General features: G+C 46.1%; 2 protein-coding genes across 5 annotated transcripts in view; one reads left to right on the forward strand and one right to left on the reverse strand.

The window, feature by feature from the left end:
* The window catches only part of EIF3H (eukaryotic translation initiation factor 3 subunit H), a 115,892-nt gene extending 105,563 nt beyond the window's left edge, over positions 1–10,329 (reverse strand). The window contains exon 1 of the mRNA XM_039524501.1: positions 10,149–10,329. Coding sequence (XP_039380435.1) covers positions 10,149–10,271 — 123 coding nt within the window. The 5' untranslated portion in view covers positions 10,272–10,329. The remainder of the gene's footprint in view (positions 1–10,148) is intronic.
* Positions 10,330–10,604: 275 nt separating this feature from the next.
* The window catches only part of UTP23 (UTP23 small subunit processome component), a 29,923-nt gene continuing 12,685 nt past the window's right edge, over positions 10,605–27,842 (forward strand). The window contains exons 1-3 of one of the 4 annotated variants that reach the window (XM_039524504.1): positions 10,605–10,863; positions 12,986–13,063; positions 14,325–14,408. In XM_039524504.1, the coding sequence (XP_039380438.1) occupies positions 12,987–13,063; positions 14,325–14,408 (161 nt within the window). In that variant the 5' untranslated portion in view covers positions 10,605–10,863; position 12,986. Of the gene's footprint in view, positions 10,864–12,985; positions 13,064–13,127; positions 13,274–14,324; positions 14,409–27,842 lie in introns of those variants that run through there. The other 3 variants (XM_039524505.1, XM_039524506.1, XM_039524502.1) reach the window with 3 other exon arrangements.

Consider the following 27,842-nt stretch of genomic DNA (forward strand, 5'->3'; position numbering starts at 1 on the left):
GTTCTTGATCTCATGGCCTACATGTAAACCTTAGGATGCTCCCAAGCACCCTCTGGACCTACACATGCAGCTGCTTCAGCCCAGGAATGGGTATTGGAGATCACATCAGCATACCACTCTCCTGGTCTGATCAGCATCTCATAAGTCCTGTCTTACACAAGCCCAGTACATCTACACTGGGGGTTTGCAAACAAAAAACACTTAGTATAGATAAGGCCTACAACAACATCTGAAGTTCTCACAAAAAAATATACCCATTGGCCAAAATTGAAATATTTTGGTGCCTAAAGCTTTTACTTAAATAAAAAATACAAAAAAGTTCTAGGTGTCTTAATTGAAATTACAATATGATGGCCACCTAGTAGCACTGAAAACTCATATACAGGTAATTTGTGAACTCAGCCAGCAGCCTAGTCATATATACATAATAGATTAACTCAGCCAGCAGATCAAAGCAACAGAAAAGCCCCTGCAGCTACTCACCTAAATTCAGAGGTAGACCCCAAATAAATGGAGCACCCACAGTGTCAACTGACTTTAATAGGAGTTTCAGATGCTTGGCAGATGTGAAAAACCAAGTCACATATATATTTAACTTTAGGCATATAAGTGTTAAAACTTTAGTCACTGTTTGCATGACAGTTAACTATTTCATTTCAGCTATTTATCTGGGACTACATGATGACAGTGTTCCAATATCATCCCTGGCGTTAGTCTCGATGTCTGATTTAAAAAGATCCCAGCATGTTTGTGCCTGTTCCTGATCCAGTGAGGATTTTAGAAGTACTGTCAATGACACAGGACCATAGAAAGTAAACCACAGTTGTGTTTACCATAGAGTAGAAATGAAATCTAAGCAAACATGTTATTTGCATTATGTGCCCATTTGTAGTCTTCTATCTCTGTATATGATCCACTGTTTCACCTGATCCACGCTACTGTATTTCGGGATATTTGTGCAACTTCTGTTTTGTACTACATTGGGTCAAAAGACCCTTTCCAAAGAATAATGAACATTTGCCACCATCATGCCTTTGCTCAATGCAAATAGTCTCACTGAAGTATTTAAAGGATCAATTCCATATCAAGTAATCTGGTACGCTAATACTTCATTTTCCTAATCACATTTCATTTCCTACCATTAAAAATATCAGGAAACAGAGTGGACTTAACAGAGCCTTCTTAATTTACTTCAGAGTATGGAGATATTTCTAGAATGTGTTTCTCTTCTTCAGGGATATGACCTCTTGCATCTACGTGCTTTATAGTGTTGTGTTTTAAATTGGTTATTGGAAATTAGTGTTGGCATTAGTGTTGAGCATCAAAGAATTGCAGAAGTATGCACAGGAGGCTCTTTATTGTTTAATAAAGATTTTTATTTTACTAATTGTATGAAAGCAAGTGAACATAGTAAAACTTTGGAGGTTGCGCGAAGTCTCTCAGCTGGGGCAACTAACATTTTCACAAACCAATAAAATTACTCAAGTGTGTAAGCGTTTACAGGATCAGGCCCCATACGAATTGCAAAATTATTACGCTAACAAAAGATAAGTGTGTCAAGTCAAACATTCAGAAAAATTATCAAATGCCAGAATTAAGGTTACACAATAAAACACATTCTATCAAATGCCAATGGCTATAGAACTGACTAAAAATAGGATGTGGGACATAAAGGTAAAAAAAAGTATCATCCGAATCTATGAGCGTAGGTGGTATGGGAGAGGGGAATACACCTCCATCTCCTGATTTTAAGAGGTGGAAATACCAAGACAGAGTGTTGAAAGTGATGCTTTGAAAAGAATTGCACAGTCACTTAAAAATTGGTCATATTGAAAGTAATCTTCATGAAATAACTAGTATAGATCAATACCCAGTAGTAGCAACTATTTTCCACTCTGAAGCTATCTATACTGATTTAAAAAGAAGTTAGTTACTCAGCTCTAAGGACCGGGATCTCCTTTAATTATATTCATGGATTTCAAGGGAACGGGGGTGTATGGAAATACTGCAGGCAAACAGGAAATTAAAAGAGTACTACTAAAGAAAACTATATTGCAGTATTCCAGAAGTAAATGCCCAGTTTTTGCTATTAGAGAGGCACGGTGGTGAGATAATATCTTGCATTGGACCAACTCCTGCTGGTGAGAGAGAGACACTTTTGAGCCACACGGAGCTATTCTTCAGGTCTGGGAAAGGTACCCCAAGCATCACAATTAAATGCAAGGTGAAACAGATTGTTTATCATAAGTAGTCTGCACATATTTTAAGGGACCAAAGTATCTTTTTTCTCAGGCTACGAAAAGGAACATGACTATGTAAAACTACTTAAAAATTTCACCTCTATTTTGGAAGAAAAGTGAGACAGCACTTTAAGAGTGTTTTTGATAACTCTAAGTGGACTGGTCATCTCCTGAGCACTCCTCGATGGCCTGAGGTCGATCTGCAGGCACACTGCCTCAGTTTCCCTCTTCTTCAACTTAGGGCCCCTTAAATCAAACAACTCTTCATTGATTCAGCCAAATCTCTGCTTGTGACTCGATAAAAATAACAAAATCATACCCAAGACATTATACAAAATGAAGGTACATTGTGTATCCAAAAGTCATCTGCATGATGTGAAGAACAGAACTAAAGCCCAAATGCCTTTCATCACTTGAAAAGCACAACTATTAAAACTGCTTTAGTCAAATAGATTAATTGTTTTTATAAAACAATTAAATCAAGTACTTGTACAAGTTACCAAGAGTACAAGTCAATGTAGTTATAATGCATCCCCAGCAGCTGGAACTTTGTCAGCTAGAGACTCTCTCAGAATGCCCAATTTACAAATCAATTCAACACAATGAGAAAGGAATACTGTTTGCATCAAAACTCTTGGATTACCAGATAAATAATGCCAAATATGTAAACTGAACTTGTATTTTTACATTTAAAGAGGGTGGTAGAGACACCTTTTTGCATATATACAATTATTTGTTCAAGATTTCCAACTTTTATATGCTGTTAATCAAAAGTGTGATCATATTAAGCCTTCAGAATTCAATCAGTGATAATAGCTCAGTCTAAAAACTTTAAAATGCCAGTTTATTTATAATTTTCAGTGTTTTTAATCTTACTATGACTCTCTAGTTTTCAAATTGAACTGCATATTGAGTTAAGGAATAATGAATGGTTTTTTTCCTACTCCCTCAGTAGGAGAAAGTGAAACTTGATGGTTCTACCCAGCAGTATTCTGGATGGAACACCTCTGAAGACAAAAAAGTTGAAGATAAAATTATAGTTATTTTGTTAAAATATAGGTAGTCAAATATAAGTGCTATTTCTAGATCATTTTTACATCTGTGAACGTCGGCAAAGCTGTCTTTGTACCTCAGGTCTCCCATTTCTAAAAGGGAAATTACTATTAATAATTATTTATATTACAGTAGTACACAGAGGTCAGCACTAGACACTACATAAACCAAAAAAAGAATAGTGCTTGTCCCAGTGAGCTTGCAACCTAAGCTAAAAATACCTACCTACCTTTCAGTGAAGTCCTGAGGATTTATTCATAAATGCCTATAAAGGACTTAAAGATCCTTGAATGGAAGCCACTATAAAATCCAAAGTACAACGCGATTTAAAATAAACCACTGAAATTCAAGTAAAATCAAAAAAATATTTGAAATAGTATTGAAATAGCAACTCTGGAGCTGCTCTACAGTAATTTATGAATATTGTATGTTGGCCTGGTTATTGGGACGTTTACTGTATGGATTAGTTTAATAGTGGGCTGTAAGAAACAAACCACCAAGAAGGAATTAAATACCTCAAGATCAATCACCCTGCAGCAGACACTTGACAGTTAAGGGACAAAGGCCAAACTATTAACTTTGAAGATTTTTCCTCCTCCCCAGCCAACCTGCACAACTAATTTTGTCCAGAAGGACCAAAGCCCGGGAACACAGAATGTCACAGGAACTCTGGCTGTTGAAAAAGAAAGTGTCCCTCATAGGAGAGGAAGGTAGTTGTTCAGAGGAGTTATTCCAATGACCAACGCTGAGACACAAACAGCTGTTCCAGTGTCTGAAGAAATTAGGTTCCCAAAAGGCTTACCATCCCTGAAGGCAAGATAGACATGCTGTTTTTAAATCCTCTCTAAAATCTTTGTTCCTACTGCAAAATAAACAATACTTTGTTTTTAAAATGCTGTTTGGTCATTATATAAACCACTGGTCACAGACTCCTGAAGGGAAGAACAACAGATGCCAAACCCAGTCAGACCTGCTAGGTAAGCACAGATCATACACATGGTACTGTAGCCTAGTGCCCAGTCTAAGAGTGGGTGAACTGCAGATTTCCGCCCCGTGATAAGCAAAGACATGAGGCCTGAAGGGGTGCACTCAGAGACCAGAAAATGGATAGAGGTGCAGGTAGTGATGTGACCATATCAAACAAATATTAACTAAAAGAGAGAAATTAATGTTTCCCTTCTTCATGTATGAATGTTTGTTACACAAACAGTATGCACACTTTCCAAAGGTTACTCTTATTTAATATTTATTAAATTGTAAACTCTTATGGCAGGAATATATCCTGAAGCAGCTATGTGGCTGCTCTGATTTACACTTAGACTAGGGAAGCTGCAGTTTGAGAAAGAGGAAGTTCTGACTCCCTGATGCCCTCTCCCCCAATATCAAATAAATCTCCGCACTATAGAGAATCAGTCCCCTGATCTCCAAGTTACTTTGCCCCAGTGAAAGATTCTAGCAAGCTTCATTCTGTTCAGAACATCAGAAATGTTATGAAAGGAGAAAGACAAAATACAACAAATACTTAGGAGAGAGTAACAAAGACTGTTTACTCAAACAGAATGAAAGAATATAATGGAAGACTTTTGTAACATTGCATGAAGTGATTCTAGAAGAGATATTTCATTTTTTTGGTAGTAACTTTCATTCTTGTGTCCTGCCTTCACTGAGACCAAGAATTCAGCAACACTCAAAACGGGGTTGGCTATTTCTCTGAATGTTTTTGATATCCGTATCTGTCATAATTATAACAAAACTTCCTGATGGGGTATTTCTGGAGGCATTTGACCTCTTGCTTCAGAGCTCAACCTTTCTGAGTTCAGGATGTTACCTAACATAAATAGGTCCTGGTCCAGGACTGGGACTCCTAAATGCTACAATAATACAAATAATCATCATCTTAAGGGGCAGATTATCCCATATTTTCCTACTGCAAGGTTCTCACACTTCCTCTTAAGCATCTGATCCAATAGGGAGAATTCTCATGTTACTACAGACATGGAGTTCTCCATCTGGGGGTTGAGACCCCTCAGGGGATCGCGAGGTTATTACATGAGGGGTCGCGAGTTGTCAGCCTCCACCCCAAACTCTGATTTGCCTCCAGCATTTATAATGGTGTTATAAATTAAAAACACTTTTTTATATATATTTAAGGTGGGGGGGAAGATTCACTCAGAGGCTTGCTATGTGAAAGGGGTCCCCAGTACAAAAGTTTGAGAACCACTGCTATAGACAAAGATGCCATGGATCTTTCCAAGATCTCAGGATCTAGTACAGTGGTTCTCAAACTTTTGTACTGGTGACCCCTTTCACACAGCAAGCCTCTGCGTACAACCTACTCCCCCTTATAAATTAAATTTAAAAAAAAAACAACATTTTCATACATTTAACACCATTATAAATGTTGGATGCAAAGCCGAGTTTGAGGTGGAGGCTGGCAGCTCACGACCCCCAGTTTGAGAACCCCTGATCTAGTGGGAATTCCAGGATTATTCTCTTCCAGAATTCAGAGTAGCAGCCGTGCTAGTCTGTATCAAAGACTAACAAATTTATTTTAGCATGAGCTTTCGTGAGCTAAAGCTCTGCCTCTGCTGTTCCTCTCAGCTTTCCCAAGCAGTGGCAGCATGATATTTGCCTGACTCTCCTCAGTTTTCACACAGTTTAAGAAAGCTATTACTAGCCCCACCAACACTGCAAGTTGTCTGCAGAGACAGGAAGAGAATACTGCAATGGTTTACACTCATTTCACATTTGGAAGAGTCTCTTCTCAAGCACGAGAACCAAAAACATTATTTTAATGAGGAGTACTTGTGGTACCTTAGAGACTAACAAATTTATTTGGGCATAGGCTTTTGTGGGCTAAAACCCATTTTGCCCAAATAGTCTCTAAGGTGCCACAAGTACTCCTCAGTTCTTTTTGCTGATACAGACTAAGACGACTACCACTCTGAAACCTGTCACTATTTTAATGGGCAGATTTACCTCCCTTCACCCAGTCACTCATTACACTTTGTTATTCTGGAACAGTAATGGGAAGTTATAATTAAGGCTCCGTGTTTGTGACTTTCCGTGACCTCCATGACTTCTGCAGCTCGGGCAGCCCCATGGCCAGGTGCACCGGCCCCTGCTGGGGCAGTCTCGGGCCGCCCCTCCCCACCCCCCATCCCTCAGCAGCAGGAGTTTTTGTGTGTGTGTCGGAGGGGGGGCGGGGGAGTGTTAGGGCTGAGCACTGCTTACCTGGGAAGAGGGGGGCCCTCCCCGGAAGGGCACCAGGAACTCAGCTCCTAGCTTTACATGCTTCCCCACCCGCAGGCACCCCCCTCCCCTAAAGCTCCCATTGGCCACAGTTCCCAGCCAATGGGAGCTGCAGAACCAGGGCTTGGGGCAGAGCGGAGGTAGCATGTGGAGCTAGGGTTGCCGCTTCCCAGGAGCCAGGAAGGGAACCTGCCCCAGCCCCGTGCTCCCTGGGCTGCAACCCCCCACAAGCATCTGTGGTGCCCCCCCCCCAGGCCACGGCCCCTCCTCCCCAGCATCTGTAGTGCCCACGGCACCCTCCAGGGCCTCCCACACACACACAAAGTTTTAGTCGGGGTATATAGTACAAGTCATGGACAGGTCATGGGCCATGAATTTTTGTTTACTGCCCTTGATCGGTCCATGACTTTTATTAAAAATACCTCTGACTAAAACATGCCAGGATGGGATTTCTGCGTTGTTGGGGTTTTTAAAATTTACTATAATCTTACCTGTCATTACTTGGCCAGAGCTGCCCCATCCCACTTGAACAGAGCATAGAGTACTTCAGTGATGAAAAGACCAGAGTAAAAGCATACAAGAAAGCAATTACAAATTAGCAGTTCTCTCCCCTGGCCTTGTCTTCTATTTGTGAACTGGGCTCTGCCAGATCCAGCAGCCGCTAGTGGTGGACAACAGCTCTGAGTCCATTTTTGTAGGGGGAAAAGGAAATTCTCCATGTACATTAATTTCTGCAAAATTCTGCATTGTGCAGTGGCGCAGAATTCCACCAGGAGTAACTAATTACCCACAGTTACATTTATATTGATTTAACATCAATATTATGGTAGATACAAACATCTATAACTAAAACGCCACAAAACATCATTGATGAAAGAGAAATTCAACCCATTCCATTTCTTACGTGTTAAAGATTAGTAGCGATTGGACATCTACCATAGTGAATGCCAGTGAAAATGAGGTAGGATCAGAGACTAAAATATAGGGAAAGAACAAGTTAAAAATGACTTAGACAAGTTAGATGCCTTCAAGTTACCAGGGCCTGTTGAAATACATCCTAGAATACTCAAGAAGCTGACTGAGGAGATATCTGAGCCACTAGCGATCATCTTCAAAAAGTCATGGAAGACTGGAGAGATTTCAGAGGACTGGAAAAGGGCAAATATAGTGCCAATCTATAAAAGGTGAAATAAAGACAAGCCGGGGAATTACAGATTAGTCAGCTTAACTACAGTACCCAGAAGAATGCTGGAGCAAATAATTAAGCAATCAATTTGTGAACACCTAGAAGATAATAAGGTGATAAATAAGTCAGCATGAATTTGACAAGAACAAATAATGCCAAAGCAACATAATAGCATTCTTTGACAGGATAACAAGCCTGGATAGGGAGGAAGGGGTAGATGTGGTATATTTTGACCTTAATAAGGCTTTCGATAGTATCTCCAATGACCTTCTCCTAAACAAACTAGGAAAATACAACCTAGATGGAACTACTATAAGGTGGACGCATAAAGGATTGGAAAACCATTCCCAGAGAGTAGTTATCAGTGTTCACATTCAACTTGGAAGGGCATATCAAGTGGAGCCCCACAGGTATCAGTTCTGGGTCTGATTCTCATCTATATCTTCATCGATGATTTAGATAATGGCACAGAGAGTACACTTGTAAAGTTTGCGAACAACAAGAAGCTAGGAGATGTTGCAAGTGCTTTGGAGGATAGGATTCAAAATGATTTGGACAAACTGGAGAAATGGTCTGAAGTAAAAAGGATGAAATTCAGTAAACACAAATGCAAAGTACTCCACTTGGGAAGGAACAATCAGTTGCACACATACAAAATGGGAAATGACTGCCTGGGAAGGAATACTGGAGAAAGAGAACTGGGCGGGGGGGAGGGGGGGGTCATAGTGGACCATAAGCTAAGTGTGAGTCAACAATGTAACACTGTTGCAAAAAAAAGTAAGCATCATTCTGAGATGTATAGCAAGAGTGTTGTAAGCAAGACACGAGAAGTAATTCTTCCGGCTCTACTCCACATTGATTAGGCCTCAACTGGAATATTGCATCCAGTTCTGGGCACCACATTTCACCAAAGATATGGACAAATGGGAGAAAGTGCACAGAAGAGCAACAAAAATTATTTAAGGTCCAAAAAACATGACCTATAAGTGAAGACTGAAAAAATTGGATTTGCTTAGTGTGGAGAAGAGAAGACTGAAAGGGGACATGATAACAGTTTTCAAATACATAAAGGACTGTTACAAGGAGGAGGGAGAAAAAATGTTCTCATTAATGTCTGAAGATAGGACAAGAAGCAATGGGCTTAAGTTGTAGCAAGGGTGGTTTAGGTAGGACATTGGGAAAAACTTCTTAGCTGTCAGGGTAGTGAAGCACTGGAAAAATTGCCTAGGGAGGTTATGGAATCTCTAGAGATTTTTAAAAGCATATTACACAATCCGCTGTCAGGGATAATCTAGATAATACTTAGTCCTTCCATGAGTGGAAGGGACTGGACTAGAAGACCTCTGGAGGTTCTTTCCAATCCTGTGATTCTATGTTTTATTTGTACCTTTAGTATGCTAGGGCACTAGAAGGTGGAGGCAATAAATGGGGGCAAGACCCTGGTAGTGGGTTGCAACAGATTCCATTCCCAAAACCTAGGGCCCTACCAAATTCATGACCACAAAAAATGCTTCATGGACTGTGAAATCTGGTCTCCCTCCATGAAATCTGGTCTTTTGTGTGCTTTTACCCTATCCTATATAGATTCATTGGGAAGACCAGTGTTTCTCAAATTGTGAGTTCTGATCCAAAAAGGAGTTGCGGGGTGTGTGTGTGAGACAAGGTTATTTTAGGGGGGTTGCGGTATTGCTACCCTTACTTCAGAGCTGAGCAGCTGAAGAACAGCAGATGTTGGCCAGGATCCCAGCTCTGAAGGCAGTGCCCCGCCAGCAGCAGTGCAGAAGTAAGGGTACCAATACCATACCATGCCATAACCTGCCACCCTTACTTCTGTGCTGCTGCCTTCAGAGTTGGGCAGCTGGAGAGTGGGGCTGCTGACTGAGGGTCCAGCTCTGCAGGCAGCAGCAGTGCAGAAATAAGGGTGGCAATTCCATACCATGCCACCCTTACTTCTGCAGTGCTGCTGACGGCGGATCTGCCTTCAGAGCTGCGAATCTGGCCAGCAACTACTGCTCTGCAACTGCCCAGCTCTGAAGGCAGCGCTGCTGGCAGCAGCACAGAAGTAAGGGTTGCAGTACCGCAACCTCCTCTCAAAAAAAACTCCTTTTTGGGTCAGGACCTCTGCGATTACAATACCGTGAAATGTCAGATTTAAATAACTGAAATCATAAAATGTATTATTTTTAAAATCCTAGGATGGTGACATTGACCAGGCGGCCGCATGTGTGTCCGCCTCCGCTGCGCCACTTCCGCCTCCCCCCAGGCGGACACATGAAAACGCCCATCCCCGCGGGTTGGGGGGTGCTGAAAACCGACTCTCCCTGCAGAGGCGATTCTACAAACCGCGCTGCCGCCGGCCCCCAGGCGGCCCTGGCCAGGCGGCCGCACAGACCCTCCGCTCCGCTCCGCTCACTCACCAGCCCGTCGATCTGCACCTGCTTGACGGCCGAGTCCCCCGGGGCCGCCTTGCCCCTGGCTTTGCCGGCGGCTGCGGTGGAGCCGGTGCTAGCGGCCACCGTGGTTTCCTTGCGAGACGCCATGTTGAGAGACGCTTCCCCCACGCCGGCCGGAAAGAGAAAAATGGAACACCGGAAGCGTGGCTAAGGACCCGGAGGTGGGTTGTGAATGACTTCCGGATGGAAACTAAGGGAAAGGTCAAAAAGGGCCGAGGTAGAGTTCCCGCTTGACGCATGCGTAGATAATACTCGGAGTCCCGGGACACACTGCGCGTGCGTAGAAGAAAATCGGGGGCAGGGGCCGAAGAAAGCCGCGCATGCGCATCAGTGATTACTCGTCACGTCTGTTTCCGCGCGCGACACACAAACACAGAAACGTGGTGCGCGCGGGGCAGCTCTGAACGCGTTCGTGTGAGGATGAGAGTGGCCGTTAGGCCGCGTCTACACGGGCGGTTGTACCACGTCAGAGGCGTGGGGCTAGCCGGGGTGGCTACACTTAGGGCAAGGCGCTGTGCTGGAGCAGCGTGAGCCCCTTCGTGCTGGGCTAGCTGCGTCCGCACTAGGGGCGGTGTCGGGCTAGGAGAACGTCACTCCCCCACTGACATAGGTCTGCCCCTACAAAACCAGCCACGTGTCCCCGCGCTAACCGCTGTTGGCTCGCATTGCTCTAGGACAGGTGATTGCATAAGACCAGGGCTGAATCAGAGGCTAAGGGGTTGCACTGGGATCCACCAATAGGCAGGACTGGAGGAAAATGAGGGTTTGGTGCTGAGAGTTTCCCAACAGGATATGTTGTGGGGGCGAGGGAGGTGGGACAAGCATAGGCAACTAGTAACTGCTGCTAGTGGGGGAGCACAATGGCAGACTCCCTCCTCGCCGCACAGTCAACTTCTTGGTGGCTGCCAGGGCACCCTCCAGCAACGCCCTCTTGACCACAGTGCCTCCTGACCATGGAACCCTGGGCGCTCACCCACCCTTAAAGTTGGCCTATTCAGGGTTGGCCTTAGGGAAAATGGCGCCCTAGGCAAATTTGTATTTGGGTTCTGGACGTTCTGGCTTCAGACCAAGCATCTACACAGCAATTTTTAGCCCCACATCCTGAGCCCTGCATGCCTGAGTTAGCTGAGCTTGCAGCCATGCCACGGGTCTTTTATTCCAGCATAGACAAACCCTAACAGGCTAGATTTATGTGAAGCAGTGACATTAACCCTGAACCTACATAAAGGAGTATAGTACATTGGGAGGTATGATATTGTAGGAAGTGATACGAATGTGAGGGGGATCAGTGTCCTCCACAGAACAGGTTGAAATATTAGGTTAATTTCCTGTGTTTTAGTAGACTTTGGAAAGAACTTTATGCAAAAACAAAAGACTAGCTTTCCTTCTACTTATTTAAAATTCTAGAATACCCTTTCAATGGCAATTTATGCTCTATAGTAATACCAATAATTGTGCTCCAAGAGACCCATGCTACCAGGATGTGGTTCTCATCAGATTCAAAAGTGGAAACCTTAATTTTTTTGTCAACTTTGTTTGTTTTAAATAAATAAAAAGAGAAGGTTACTCACCTTGTGCAGTAAGTGAGGTTCTTCAAGATGTATGTCCCTGTGGGTGCTCCACTTCAGGTGTTGGTGCATCCCTGCGCCTTCACTAGGAGAGTTTCAGCAGCAGTGCCCATGCGCGTCGTGCATGCACAATGCCTGTGTCATGGCCCCATTGGCACCTCATCTAGTGTGCATGCAAGCCATACCCCTCAGTTCCTTCTCTACCGTAGAGTACTTTTACGGACTCCAAAATAGATGGGAGGAGGGTGGATAGTGGAGCACCCATGGGGGCATATACCTCAAAGAACCTCAGTTACTTCACAAGGTGAGTAACCTTCTCTTCTTCTTCTAGTGATGTCCTGTAGGTGCTCAACTTCCAGAGAGCCACTATAGAGCAGTGCCCTCATGAGGATGGAAGGGGCTTCAGAGTTGGTTGGTTGATAGAGGATAGCACCGTTAGGCCTACCCGTGCATCTGATTCTGGGCCCTGTGTAATTGCATAGTATCTTGTAAACATGTGCTCAGAGGCCCAGGTGGCAGCTCTACATATATCTGTGAGTGGGACATTGTTAAGAAAGTGTATGGATGAAGCCATTGATCTACTAGATCTAGTGGGAGTTGTATGCCAGTTATATAGCCTAGATGAATACAACCCAAAATCCATTTTGATAGTCTCTGCACTGATATAGTGTCTCCTTTGGATTGTTCTGCAATTGAGATTAATAGTTTTGGGGATTTTCTAAAAGGTTTGGTTCTATCGAGGTAAAATGTCAGAGCCTGTCTAATGTCTAAGGGGTGTAGTGTAACTTCCTGTGCATTATCATGTGGTCTGGGGAAGAATGCGGGAAGGTGTATAGATTGATTAATGTGGAAAGATGATGAAATTTTGGGCACATATTTTGGATGTGTCCTCATAGTAATCTTGTCCTTAAAAAATATGGTATGTGCCATGAGTGCCCCTGTCTTATCCACACGTCTGGCCGATGTGATTGCTATTAAGAATGTGACTTTCTTGGATAGGTGTAATAAAGAGCAAGTCATCAGGGATTCAAATAATAGTCTAGAAAGGTATTTTAAAACCAAATTTAGGTCCCGTGGCAGCCTGGGTGTGTGCAGTTCAGGATAGATTGTCTGAATTCCTTTGAGAAAGGGATTGGATGGGCAAATAGTGTTGCCATCAATTTTTTGGTGGAAGGTGTTGATAGCGGCTACATATACTTTAGTCAAACTAAGAGATGGTCCTGATTTTTTTAGTATGAAAGGCAGAGGTGTGAAGACCGTACTGACTTGTTTGTCAGTGCCCCATGTAGTGAATCACTTCCACTTTTGCAGGTAAGTTTTACGAGTAGTAGACCTTCTACTGTTTAGTAGGCTATGCTTGACCTGTTCCAAGCAGGCTAGTTCATCATGAATGAACCATGGAGGAACCCTGCTTTCAGGCAGAGTATCTCCACGTTTGGGTGATGAGTCTGTCCTGCGTCTTGTGATAGAAGGTCCATCTGCAGTGATAGTGATTGGAGCACATACTGCCATCCATGTTAGGTAAGGATACAACATCTGCCTGGGCCAAGTTGAAGCTATCAGGATTATCCTGGCTTTGTCAGTTCTTACTTTGTGTATCACTCTCATTAATATTGGTATGGGTGGAAATGCATATAGGAGAGGGGCTTGCCATTTTAGTAGAAATGCATCGCCCATCAATTGGGGTCCCAGTCCTGCTCTGGAGCAGAATTGCAGGCATTTGTTGTTTCGATCTGTCACAAAGAGATCTATGTCCGGCTGGCCCCATTGTTAGAATGTTTTGTAATATCACGTCATTCATCTCCCATTCGTGATTGTGATGAAATTGTCTGCTGAGTGTGCACGCAGTGGTGTTCTTGGATCCCGGCAGATAGAAGGCCGAGATGTTGATACTGTGTCGGATGCACCAGGTCCAAAGTTTCATGGCTTCGGTGCATAATGAGTGTGATCAGGCTCCTCCCTGTCTGTTTATGTAGACTATGCAAGCAATATTGTTGGTCATTACTTGAACGTTCTGGTTCTTTAGCATAGACAGAAAGTGGAAGCAAGTGTTGCGAACTGCCCGGAGTTCTAACAGATTTATGTGCAGGCTTATTTCTTCAGGGGACCACTGTCCCTGAATCATGGGCCATTGCATGTGTGCTCCCCATCCTATGAGGGAGGTGTCTGTTGTGAGTATCAGTGATCCTGTGTGAATGGAATCCCTGAACATACATTGCTGGGTTGTGTCCATCACATTAGTGACTCCTTGACTATGGGTGGTATTGCGAGTCATCTGTTTAAGCCGTGTTTGTGCAGCCTGTAGACAGTTGTTAACCAGCCCTGCACATGGCGCATGTGCAGGCACAAATGTTTACCACAAATGTGCTTACGGCCATGTGGCCTAAAAGTTGAAGGCAAGTGCAGGCTGTACATGTGGACTGTTTCTTACCACAACTATAAGATTGTTCACTAAGTGGAACCTGCTTGGTGGTAGGGACACTTTGGTTTCCACTGAATCGAGGTAAGCCCCAATGAATTCCAGTTGTTGAATAGAGTGTAAGATTCATTTTTTTCTCTCATATATTTATAGACCCAGGTATGGAAAGGAAGAAATCATCTGTCGAGTGATCCGGATGGCCTCTCGAGAATGGGCTTTCAGTAGGCAGTCATCTAGGTAAAGGAATATTATGATTCCTTGTTTCCTTAGGTGTGCCACTACTACCGCAAGGATTTTGGAGAAGACTAAAGGTGCCGTGGATAGACTGAAAGGTAAGACTTTGTATTGGTAGCGGTCTGTTCCAATTGTGAATCTGAGAAACCTACTGTGGACAGGGTGTGTGGTAATATGAAAATAAATATCTTGTAGGTCGAGGGCTGAAAACCAGTCACCCTGTTCCAGTGCTGGTATTATTGTTACTAATGTGACCATCCTGGCAAACTTTTTTAGTTTTCTAGCAAACTTTTTGTCTTCTGGCAAACTTTTTTAGTTTTCTGAGATCCAAGGTGGGTCACCATCCCCTGCTTTTCTTCTGGGTTCAGAAGTAATGGGAGTAGAAACCCTTCCCTCTGTTCAGTGTGAACTTCTTCCACTGCATCTAGTTGTATCAGATGATTTACCTCTTGACGCAGTAGGTACTTGTGAGAAGGGTCCATGAAGAGGCACGGGGAGCGGTGTTGGGGAGGAAGTATAGAGACAAATGGGATGGAATAGCCAATACTGATGATTTCTAGGGCCCATCTGTCCATGGTGATAGAATACCACCTTGGGTAGAAGGGGAAGAGTCAGTCTCCAAAAAGATGTACGGATAGTGTCATCAGCACTGTAGTAAGTGGGAAGTCGTTCAGACCCTCAACCAATCTTTCAGATTTTCTGTTTTGAAGAAGATTGAGACACCGATGATAGTGGCAGTCTGCACCTTTGTGGTCTCTGTCTCTGCCGTTCATATGGGCGATGTTGTTGTGGGCAAGGTTGATATCTGTTTCGTTGGTATGATTGGTACCTGTTTTGTCTACGCTTTGTGGCAGGTGTATAAATGCCAACATGGGACCGGTCGCCCAGGAGTCCTTCATGGTGTGTAATACCTCATTAGTTTTTGCTGCAAAGAGCTTCTCACTATCAAATGGCAGGTCTTCCACTGTGGATTGGATTTCATGTGGGAACCCTGAGGAGTTCAACCATAAAGGCCGGATGACTACAGCAGTAGCAGTGGATCTTGCTGCTTTGTCCACTGTATCCAAGGATGCCTGTAATACTGTCCTTGCTATAAGCTGTTGTTTGGAAACCAATGATTTGAATGGTTCCCTTTTTTCCCTCTGGAATGTCATTAATTAAATCTATAAATTTACCATAATTCCTGGTTGGCAACTCTGATTAATGTGGAGGAGGAATAGACCTTGAAGCCAAACAGGTCTAGTCTTTTACTGCCTTTATCAGAGGGTGTGGACCTACACTGTTGTCTCCCTCTCTGGTTGGCCACCTCTATGACACTTTAATTCAGTGTGGGGTGGGTAAATGAGAACTCTGTGCCTTTTGAGGGGACATAATATTTGTTGTCAGCCAGTGACATTCCCCTGGTGTTATCTGGAATCACTGGTGTTATCTAGGTCACTCTAATCCTCAACTCTGGGAGCCAGCCTTACCCTGCTCTGCTGTGAGAACCCCCACTCCTGGGCTGTTCACACAACTTCTGTCATGTAAGCTACTCCCAGCTACATGAGTGAGCACTTTTGGCCAGCGGCTGCTTGGATTGTACAACCGTATGACACTAGCCAATATCTCCGGTCCCAGACACAACCCTAGGAACCTCCGTCTTGCAGTGTCCAGTTATGGCCGCTGGACGCTGCAAGCTTATATGAGTCCATCAATTTAACAAAGAAATTGATATTTACCAAGCTTGTTATCCCAAGGGGAGTCTCTGACACACTTCAAACCAAATGCACTGCTTCAGGTAGAATAAACAAACACATTTATTAACTACAAAAGATAGATTTTAAGTTATAATAAGTCAAAGCATAACAAGTCAGATTTGGTCAAATGAAATAAAGGCAAAACGCATTCTAAGCTGATCTTAACACTTTCAATGCCCTTACAAACTTAGATGCGTCTCACCACAGGCTGGCTGGTTGCCCTTCAGCCAGGCTCTCCCCTTTGATCAGCGCTTCAGTCACTTGGTGGTGGTGTCTGTAGATGGAGGTGGAAGAGAGAGCAAGCATGGCAAACATCTCTCTCTTTTATCATGTCCTTTCTTCCCTCTTGGCTTTGCACCCCCCCTTCAGAGTCAGGTGAGCATTACCTCATCGTAGTCCCAAACTGACTAAGGGAAGGGGGTGACTCACTGTCCAACAGATCCTTTGTTGCTGCTTATGTCAGTGTCCTTTGTTCCTGTGAGGCTGGGCTGGGTTTGTCCCATACATGCCCTGATGAGGTGTGAACTGCCTCTCTGCTCTTGGAGAGTTTTTCCTGGGCCTCTGCTCCTGGAGAGTTTTTGCCTAGCCTTGTTTTAAGCCATGAGGACACATTTTAAGCCTCTTAACTATATAGATATAGACACACACATTATATATATGTCACACAGTTGGGACTCACCACCGCAGCGCCTCCTCCTGGTTGTCTCCGGGAATTAGCTCAGTCCAGTGGAGCGCCCTCCCCTGGTGGTGTCCCACCTGCTGCCTCGCCCTTGGTTGGCATCTGAGCCTGCGTCACTCACTAGCTCGCAGCATCCTCTTCAGGACCACTGCCCTCCGGCAGTGCCCCTTGGTTCAGCCACACACCCTTCCGGGGGCAGGAGGTTAACAGCAGTCTCTCTGAGCCCCAGCCACCATGTCCAACCACAGACCCCAAAGTCTAATCTCTCCTGTCAGGGATCTGGCAGAGTCTGTAATGGCCGCTCCCCACGGCCGATGGCTGGGTGTACTGAAAGGGGGGGAAGAGGGAGACCCAGGCCCACCCTCTACTCTGGGTCCTGGCCCAGGAACCTTCTGGCGGCAGCCTCACTGTCCTCCTTCTCTCCCCTTGTCTGTCCACTTCCCTGGGCCGCTTCCCTTATGGCTCCTTTGCACCCGCTAGGCCCTTCCCTTCAGGGCCTGCAGCCTGGTAGGCTACGGGCTAGAGCTCCCTTCTGCTCCCTGAGCCTATCCAGCACTGCGCTGTCCACGGTGCTAGTCTCCCAGCTCTGGAGACTGACCTTCCCCTGTCAAAGGCCTGGGACAGACTGACTCTCCTCTCCCTGAGCAGCCTTTTTATAGGGCTGAGCCTGGCCTGATTGGCTGTCTCCAATCTGGGCCCCGATTGGCTCCCAGTTAGCCCTTCTCTAAGTGGCTGCCTGTCTGTACAGGTGCACTAGCCTGCTGCAGCCCTCACTCTCAGGGAGTGGGGCAGTCACCCCACTACTATATATATATGAAATTACAACCTATAACAATGCTCAGTGCATCATGAGCCTTCTGAAGACGCTCAACATGACAAACTTTGCATTGGATACCACACAATCATATTATAAGGATGAACATGGGGGTGCAGGGTGTTCCCCCGTGGTACATGTGGGTGGTATGGTGGCAGGAGTCTGCCAGACTGTCTTAGCGGATTCCATCAACACCCCATTAATTGGTAGTGTTATTTTAGATGTTGAGGATGTCTCTAAAATTTCAAGCAACTCATGTGCTTCCGGTACCTCCTCAAGAGATATTTTCAGGTCATCCACCATCCTTCTGAACCATTTAAAGTCATCAGCAGTCGTTGGTGGTGAAGGCATAATTGCCTCATGTGGAGAGGAGGAGGAGTTGTTGATATTGGGGGAGATGTCTTGTTCTGTACTCTCCACCTCTGTGGGCTCTTCTAAAGGTTCAGATATCCCAGTAGCCGAAGGTGGCAGCAGGAATCTGATGCTTTCCCAGTGTGGGCTAAGAGGTCTTCTATAAGGTTCCCAAGATCCCACTACTGCCTGTGTGTGGGGAATGGCAGGGGGAGACCTATCCAGGGGTGTTCGTACCATGTGGTATATCATGTCTATATGTTGGTCTTGAGCACAGAGGTCCAGATGTTATTGATGGTCTGGCAGGAGAGGAATGGTGTGGGAAGAACACCCCTTCTTCCTCTTCTTCATCTTCCTCACTCAAAAATGCAGGGACCGCCAGTGACAATTGGTTCTCCAGTACCATGCGCACCAGGGAACCGTACATGCCTAGTAATAGAGACTTTGGCATTGAGGCTATCCCCAAGTCCTTCTGAGGAAGGAAGTGGCATGGTGCTGACAGCTTTCTTGCCGATTATGTCAGTCTCTGTGCCTTCATTGGTGCCGTTGTTGTATGAGGCAGTATGCTCGTCAGAGCAGCTCTCGGTGGTGTCTCCTTCAGTACAGATGGTGCTGTAGTGGAGGAGGAAGGCTTGGTCTTGCCTCTCGACTCCGTACTGGAACACTGGGGATCGGCATGGGCCACAGCACGGGCAGTACCAGATGTTCATGGTGCCTCATACGTACTAAGGCACAGTGCAGTTGGCACTGATGATAGTGATTTGGCTGGAGAGCGTTTTCTCTTGGATTGCTCGTTCTGTGGCAATGAGGAAGCTCTTTTCTTTGCCTTTTTTTTTTTTTTTTTTTTTTAAGAAATGAGCTTTTGCCAAGGTCACTGGAAAGGTCTTCCTTGATCTGGCTCTGGTAGGAGTCTGGTGACCCGATTCAGAAGCAGGCTGCAGGGACTTTTCCATCAGGATCATTTTAAGCCTCAGGTCTCTGTAAGCCCAGGCTTTGAGGTTGCTACAGTAAGCACACTTTTGAGATAGGTGTGACTCACCTAAGCACTTCATACAGCGTGTCTGCCTGACACTAACGTGCTCATCTGCCCCATCTGCTCTCCGCCCCGAAGCTGCCACCTCCTCGGTGGTGTCACCGGGCACCTGAAGAGATGCCACAGCAAGCAGCTGTGCCCTCTGCAGCCTGCCCTTCAAGACACAGAAGCAATGCAAGACGCACCAAGTCGCCTGCAGGAAAACGCCTCAAGGGAACAACTCAGTCTCCTGCCCTGGCTCCCAGCCCTCCCAGTGCGCCGGCCCACTGCTCCTGAGCCTCAACAAAGAAAGCCAACCTTGCAAGCTGCTGTCAAAAAGCCTGCCCCCATCACCAGGCCAGCAGAACAAGATGCTGCGATCGAGAAGGTACCTGCTGCCTTGGGAAACATCACCCAGGACCTCGCCAGCAGGAGGCCTGTCTCACCCTCACATATCACCAAGCAGATCTCCATGCTAAGATAACTCAGTGCTTCCTCACCACCTGTCCAGCATTTCCCCATCCCCAGAAGGATCAGCGCCCCACCGCGCATAGCTGCTCAAGATCCTATCACCAGAAGAACCAGCACCGCTGTTCGGACCCAGCCAACTCCAACCACTTGAGGAGCCAGCGCCACACCTCAGACTGCCCTGCCAGCTCCAGCCACCAGAGGAGCCAGCGCCATGCCCCAGATCGCCCTACAAACTCCAGATGTCACTGGAGGAACCAGCCCTGCTGCCACACCAAAGCACCAGGCCTACATCGCCAGACGGACCAGTACACCCCCAAGTCCATTTTGCAGGACACTGCCTATGAGAGATCTCGTGCTCCAGCAGCAACCGCCCAGGCAGCAGCCACTCATAGAAGGACCGGCGGTGTCCCAGCAACCCCCGAGCTGGACCACATCTCTCAGACCACGAGCAATGCCAGCATTCCACCAGAGTTCCCGTCCCAGCACCCAACCAAAGGGAATCCAGACCCTTGAGAGAGAGGCCAGGCCGACCACGCAGCAGGCTCAAAGTCTGCATCGGACGAGGTCGAGGACCCTGAGGAACAGTGGCCGATGGTGAGGGCTGCCACACCGTGGCAGACCGCCTGGACCGAGGAGCTACAAGCGGCAGCTTCCTTTGACAACTTCGACCTCCTTGTAGACAGGCTCACACCTGCTCCGAACCACACCACCACCACCAGGGGAAGCAGAAGTAGAGGCGCCAGCCACCACTATGATCCAGCAGCGACTTCTAGGATCCAAAAGCTGTACCGGGCGAACCGCTCCACGGCCATGAGGGAGATCCTAGACAGGCCCTCCCCCTACTGCACGATCCCATCTGAGCATCTCTACAGCTACTTCAATGATGTATTCGACCGCACAGCCCGGAACGACACGCAGTGCCCAGAGTGCCTCCACCCCTTGCCCCATGTCGATGGAGCAGGTGTCCTAGAGATTGACTTTACGCCCAAGGAAGTGATGGCCAGACTCTCAAAAACAAAAAACACAGCTCCTGGGAAAGACGGCATCCCCTACAGCCTCCTGAAAAAGTGAGATCCCAGCTGCCTGGTCCTCGCCACATTCTTCAACCAGTGCAAGTGGTTCTGCCAGACTCCCAGCTCCTGGAAGAAGGCCATGATGGTGCTGGTGTACAAGAAGGGCGAGCAGGACAACCCCAGCAACTGGAGGCCCATCTCGCTCTGCTCCACGATGTACAAGCTGTATGCCAGCTGCCTGGCATCAAGGATCACGGAGTGGTCAGTGAGTGGGGGAGCCATCAGCTCCATCCAGAAAGGCTTCATGTCCTGCGAGGGCTGCTACGAACACAATTTTGTCCTCCAAACCACCATCGAAATGGCCAGAAGGGTGCGGAGACACCTTTGGGTTTATGCCCCACCACCACATTTTTGCCACACTCCAGGAGTTTGGGATGCCAGAGAACTTCCTTCGCATGACCCAAGAGCTGTATGAGAGATGCAGCACCACCATTCGCTCGGTCGAAGGGGAGACTGCCGAGATCCCGATCCGGAGCGGAGTTAAGCAGGGCTGTCCCCTCAGCCCCATCATCTTTAACCTCACCTTGGAACCGTTGCTGCGAGCTATCTCCAATGGCACAGATGGCTTACACCTCCACAGTGAGAGGGTGAGTGTCCTGGCTTACGCGGACGACCTGGTCCTGACTGCAGACGACCCAGAGAGCCTCCAAGCTATGCTACATGCCACCAGTCGAGCTGCCGACTATGGGGCTCCGCTTCAGTGCAAAGAAGTGCACAACTCTCCACATCAATGGCAGCAAAAGGGACTCAGTGCAGGTGATGGGGTTCCAGATCCAGGGTGAGCCCATCATCCCCCGGGGAGAGGGGCAGGCATACCAGCACCTCAGCAGGCCGGCGGGTTTCCATGTCCGGCAGACACCCGAGGACACCATCCAGGAGATCTTGCAGGATGCCGCCAAGATCGATGTCTCCCTGCTGGCAACTGTGGCAGAAGATAAATGCCCTGAATACCTTCCTGATCCACTGCATTTCGTTCGTCTTGAGGGGATCCGCCATGGCGAAGGTACCCCTCAACAAGGCAGACAAGATCATCCGGCAGCTGGTGAAGAAGTGGCTGTTCCTTCCCCAGAGAGCCAGCAACGAGCTAGTCTACATCGCCCACAGGCATGGCAGTGCCAGCGTCCCCCGCATGGGTGACCTGTGCTACGTCGCGGTGATCACCCACGCCTTCCGCCTGCTGACGTGTCCCGACACCACGGTAAGAAACATCACGGTGAACGCCCTCCATGACACAACAAAGAAGCGGATCGGCAGAGCCTCCTCCCAACCAAGACATCGCCACCTTCCTGATCAGCTCCGTGGATGGCGAATTCGGACAAGATGGGCGTGACATCGCTTCATTGTGGTCCCGCACTCATAACGCCACACGTCGCCTGGGGAAACGCATTGGCTGCCACTGGGAGTGGTGCAAGGAGCGCCAGAAATTGGGAGTCTTGGTGCCACAGATCAGGTCCGACAACATGGCATGCTGGAGAGGACTCTGAAGGCAGCCATCCACTCACTGTATGTGGAAACTCTGAAGCGTAAACCGGACCAGGGTAAAGCCTTCGAGCTGACCAGCAAGTGGGATACCAGCAACCACTTCCTCGCCGGGGGCAGCTTCACCCATTTCGCCGACTGGTGGTTCATCCACCGTGCCTGGCTGAACTGTGTCCTGCTCAACGGAGCCGTCCGCCACGGGAACCGAGACAAGCGTTGCAGGAAGTGCGGCTACTCCGATGAGACCCTGCCCCACGTCCTGTGCAGCTGCAAGCCCCACTCCAGAGCCTGGCAGCTGTGCCACAATGCCAACCAGAATCACACCTGGGGGAGGTTGCCGTGAACTGTGCCATGCCCGGTACTGACAGCCAGCTATGACCTGAAGTGGTCATCACCGAGGCCCAGAAAAAGATCATCCTCATTGACATCACGGTCTCCTTTGAGAACAGGACCCTGGCCTTTCATGAAGCCTGAGCTCGTAAGCTGGAAAAGTACACTCCGCTGGCCGATACCCTGAGAGCAAAGGGCTACGAGGTGCAGATGGACGCTCTGATCGTCGGAGCCCTGCAACGAGTGTGTGCTGCGGACCTGAGGTATTGGTCAACACTACACACGACTCATACGACCCCTCATGGTCTCAGACACCATCCGATGGTCCAGGAACATCTACATCAAACATGTCACCGGCCACCGACGGTACTAGGACGTGAGAGCCAGAAAGACATCGTGCATCAACTACGAGAAAGGGATTGAGAGACTTTTTCCATTGGACCATATGAACTGGAACCATAAACTCACTGAACATTAAATTTCACCAAATGAGGGTAAATCCATCCTCATCATCGTATCCACTCATTATACTCCACACCTGAACATAGCCATTATATGAACAACATATCCTCATATCTCAATGTCTGTACTTTGACCCATCAACCTTTTACCCCCAATCGGGGATATTGCAAATTATGTATTCCTTACAACACCCGATCTTAAACTGAACTTCACACCCCCGATAATCTGTATGTTATTCCCTGATAATCAGAAACTTCTATGCTTAAATTCTGTACCGTTCACTTTTATTTTTTTTTAAACATCTTAATAAATTTTTTTAAACCTGTTCTTATCAAAACTTCCTAACTGTACGGGTAGTTAAGCACTAGAACAAATTACCTTGGGAGGTTGTGGAATCTCCGTCATTGGAGGTTTTTAAGAAGGTTTTTCAGACAAAGACCTGTCAGGGATGATCTAGCTAATACTTAGTCTTGCCTCAGTGCAGGGGATTGAACTAGATGACCTACTGAGGTCTCTTCCAATCCTATATTTCTATGATTGAGTGAAAAAAACTACAAGATCAATTTCAATAACTTATAAAATTCCACTAACTTTAGGCTTTGGTGACCAAAGCAGTACCAAGTATTGGAGACAGTACATAAAATTTGGATTTTAGGAGCCATTGGTACCTATGTTGAAAAGTAAACCTGGAGTCAGCACCTCCCATAGCTCCTTCCACTTTACTTGAAGAGAATTAAAAATAAAGATTTTTATTGGATTTTTTTTCTCTGAAATGAGAAGGGAAAAGTAATAAGGTGCAGTGATAAAACAGTAGCCAAGGTGGGAGCTGCAACAACATAAAAAAGCCCTGGAGACAAACATCAAATGCAATAAAGAAAATACAGGCCAGAATATAAGCTTTCAGAAAGCTGTCTGCTTCCAGTTGTGCTCAGTTAGACAGCCTTTTAGTATTTGTTTGACTAAATGTGAAAGCAGCACTGTGAAAAATAATAGAGTACTTAATGGACAATATCATAATATGGTATTTCTAAAGATGAGGGAAATACCTTAATAGTATGGGCTGTTTTATCACTCGAGAAAACAAATTGTTTTCACTGCTCAGTTCTATTGTCTCTCTCTCTCTCTTTCAGTAACAGATTTCAATCTTTGTCTACCCTCTTTAAATTCAACGTGTTTAATTTTTTCATGTTAATGGATTATTTTCTATGGCAACTTAAACTGCCCAGCATAAAAATTCATAAAAAAAAGATGAAACTAAGGTGACATATTAGCAGTTAAAAAAATCACTTAATCCAGAATGTAGCTGATGGAAAAGAGGAACTTTTTAAAGTTAATTTTGGCCTGTAAAACAAACAAGATAACTGTACAAATTCACTGGGGATTCTTGAACAGTTCCTGAATCCTTCTGCATTGTCTGACTAATTCTGGAATTATTCCAGGAGCTGCACAGTGATAGAGAATGGACTGAAGACAAAATTCACCACTCCGCTATGTACAGCGGAATAGACTCCATTATTCTGCTCCCACTAAATATGCAGACTTCTCACTGGAAGCATGAAAGGAGAGCAGAATATCAGAGTTGAGGTCTTCTGCATGACTCAGAAGTATTTTGCCCATAAAATTCAGTTCTGATCTTAGATACAATCACCAGCCAAATTCACCACTAGTGTAAATATGTTCATCTTCAATCAGGTACTACATCTTCTGATTTTTCAAGGCACATATACTATCATGTGTCTGAGATCACAGCTGAGATTGAAGAGGAGAGTGAAGGGAAACAGAAAGAAAACAGGTTTCAGAGTAGCAGCCATGTTAGTCTGTATCTGCAAAAAGAACAGGAGTACTTGTGGCACCTTAAAGACTAACAAATTTATTTTAGCATGAGGTTTCTTCGGATGCATAGAATGGAACACACAGACAGGAGATATTTATACATACAGAGAACATGAAAAGGTGGAGGTATGCATACTTCCACCTTTTCATGTTCTCTGTATGTATAAATATCTCCTGTCTGTGTGTTCCATGTGAGCTGCAGCAAAAGCTCATGCTAAAATAAATTTGTTAGTCTTTAAGGTGCCACAAGAAAACACATATTCCAGAAAATATTGTTTCATGCTTTCTTAAATTTATTATCTAAATATATATAGAGAAAAATTATTCATGTTACCAGAAAACATATGAAGTTGGATTTATCACTGAACACCTTTGTAGTGCTGTGACAGTTCTCAGGGTACCCAGGATTGAAAGTGTTGTGTGTGTCTATTCATAGATAGAGCAAACCCCTATCTTGTTGGAATGTTCCTTTTTCATCTCCAAGTGGGTTAGATTGTTTGCAGTTCTCTCTGATGATTTTCCATTAATTGCTTTAGGATGAACAACTGAACCTTGCAATACATCACCACCTAACCAGACAGGGGTGACAACTGCCTCCTGCTTGAATGCGTCACTGAGGCCTGGTCAGTAGCTCCAGGAGCTATCACACTGCACCACTCTGTTTGCGCTCTGGGACAGCAGTCGAGCTTGGATTCTCTGAGCAGCCACACAGGAAATGACCGGGAAAATTTGAATTCCTTTTCCTATCTGGACAGTTAGAATCTCATTTCTTGCTTTGACATTGGGATGCAGAGCTCTCCAGCAGAGGAGTCAGCCCAATGGAAGAATAGAAAGAGATCCCCAGCATAGACAGACCGGGAAGTCCAGGATCTGATCGCTGTGAGAAGGTCTCCCAAGCCATGACACAGAAAGGATACAGCCGGGATGCAATGCAGTGGGACCTGAGGCAAGGCTATCAAAAGACATGCCACTTCTACGAGCACTGCATGCCCATTCTCGGTGGTCTGCCACCACTGTCCCACCCGTGATCGTGGACTCAGTGGATGGCATAGAACACAATGCCGCTTCCCTGACAGCCAGGATCTCTTCCTCACCCTCACAGAGATCAACTACCAACATAAACAAGAAAACATTTATTCATGTATACAAAAATAGAAATTCTGTATCTAAATACTATATCTAAAAGTTTTGAACAGTAGGTCCACACAGATTGGGATGGAACAATAGTCCTCCAGGGACAATTCCAAATCGTCAAAAAGTTCCTCAAAAAGAGGTGCCTTATTTGGTCCTCAACCATCGCCTCAACCAGCATGGCTTAACATCCTGTCTTTCTGTACTTGAGAGACCCCTCAGGGTAATCTCGTTCATGAAGTGCTGCATCTAATTAGGCAAATTAGCGAATAGTTACTGTTCTTAATGGTTTACTTATACTTTGCATAGCAGCCACGTGCTGTAGCAGAGGAAAGCATACATTGATCTTTCCCCTGCAGTGTCGGGAGTGGCTGGAAAAGGGTCATAGTATCTGATTTCCAGATTGCCTTTAGCAGGAGGGCACAGCTATCCGTTAACTGATAAGCATAATCTACTGTAAGGCTTACCAGGACTGTCTGCTTCAGCTATCTCTCCCGACTTGTCCGCTCTACTGTGCAATGCGCAGCCAATCAAGCGTAGCCCAAAATGTCGTGCTTGTCTTGAGACCACGTGAGACTTTCTTGTTCATAGAAATTGACTAGGCGGTGTTCACTGTTTGCAAAAATGTATCTGTTCAAGGAATCACTAACTTTCCCCATCACAAGATGTTCGCTGAACTGATGGCCAGCAGAGGCTGCAGAGCAGAAACACTGGAGGGACCTATGTGAGCAGCATCGCACAGTCATGGACCGTGAGGATAGGTGGCGGCAGGAAGACCAGCAGACCACCGATGTCCTGCAGGACCGCAGGCTGGAGGACAGAGCCCCTGCAGTGTATCTGCGTCCTGCCCCCTCACCCAAAGTACACAAAGCGGAGGCGGTAGGGGCCGTGAGAACTGTCACTGAACCAGAACAGCGTTAGAAATTTGAAAGTGCTTCCCTTATAGGCTCAGCCAGTCCCAAATCCAAGTTTCATCCCCACTGTTTATTACAGTAATAAAAGATGTTTGCTGTTAATCACTGTTTCGGTCATGTCTTTCCTGTCAGAGGATTTTTGTGGGGGGTGGGGGACAGGGGTTTATACTTGCGGTATAGCCCTACAGTACCAGGGTACAGACTTGGGGAAAGGATCAACTGCAGGGCACACACACACACTGCTCAGTAGTAGGCAGGGGTCATCTGTGTTGTGTATGCTGCCCCTGGTCATTCCGTAGCCATTAATGTAAAGGCAGGCTGCCCTTTCCATGCACGAGCCCTCATCCACGGACAGATACTCACCTTCATGCAGAACCACTTTTCAGCCCCCCCACCCCAGAGACCTATGTAGGAGCAGGAGGATGTCAGTCCTCTATGGAGCCATGTTTCAACACCAGAACAGAAATGCAAAGTAAAACAAAGATTTATTAATAATGAGTGTAACAATTACTTTGCTACAAACAGACACAGGCCCAGGTCAGTTTCTCTGAAAGCAAGTGGAGAGTCATAGATTACCCTGATCTCCACTGTAGGGCATCTGCATCCCCAACCGTTATTTTTTGGTCCGGGAAAGTAAGTACCTGCTGAGGAGTTTAAAGAGACCAGAGCTCCTGAACGGTCCACCAGTCCTTGCAGCACCCTGGAAAAGTAGCCGCTGGCCTGGTGGGCTGGTGCGGATAGGGATGTGAGTCCGCACACTCAGGGCTGCTGCATCCCGTGTCCCTGGGGCGCTCAGGCAGGGGGCAGCAGCACAGAGACAGAGTTCAAAAGTGCCCTACGCATCCCTGAAGTTTCGAGCCCACTGTGATTCGTCCCAGACTGCAGCACTATGCGGTCCCACCAGTCCATGAAATAGTCTGGTAGTGTAGACAAGGCCTGAGACATCATATGCCCTGGGACTAACTTTTACTCAAGAAACATCAAGCATACTTTCAACATAACTATATTATTCTTTAAATATCCATACATATAGCCACAATGATTATGAGTCTTGATAAATTGCAAACTTTCTGTAGATACCTTACATCAGGGGTTGGCAACCTTCAGCACACAGCCCATCAGGATAATCCGCTGGCAGGCCGTGAGACATTT

Source organism: Mauremys reevesii, linkage group 2, assembly GCF_016161935.1.
Source record: "Mauremys reevesii isolate NIE-2019 linkage group 2, ASM1616193v1, whole genome shotgun sequence".
NCBI classification, from domain to species: domain Eukaryota; kingdom Metazoa; phylum Chordata; order Testudines; family Geoemydidae; genus Mauremys; species Mauremys reevesii.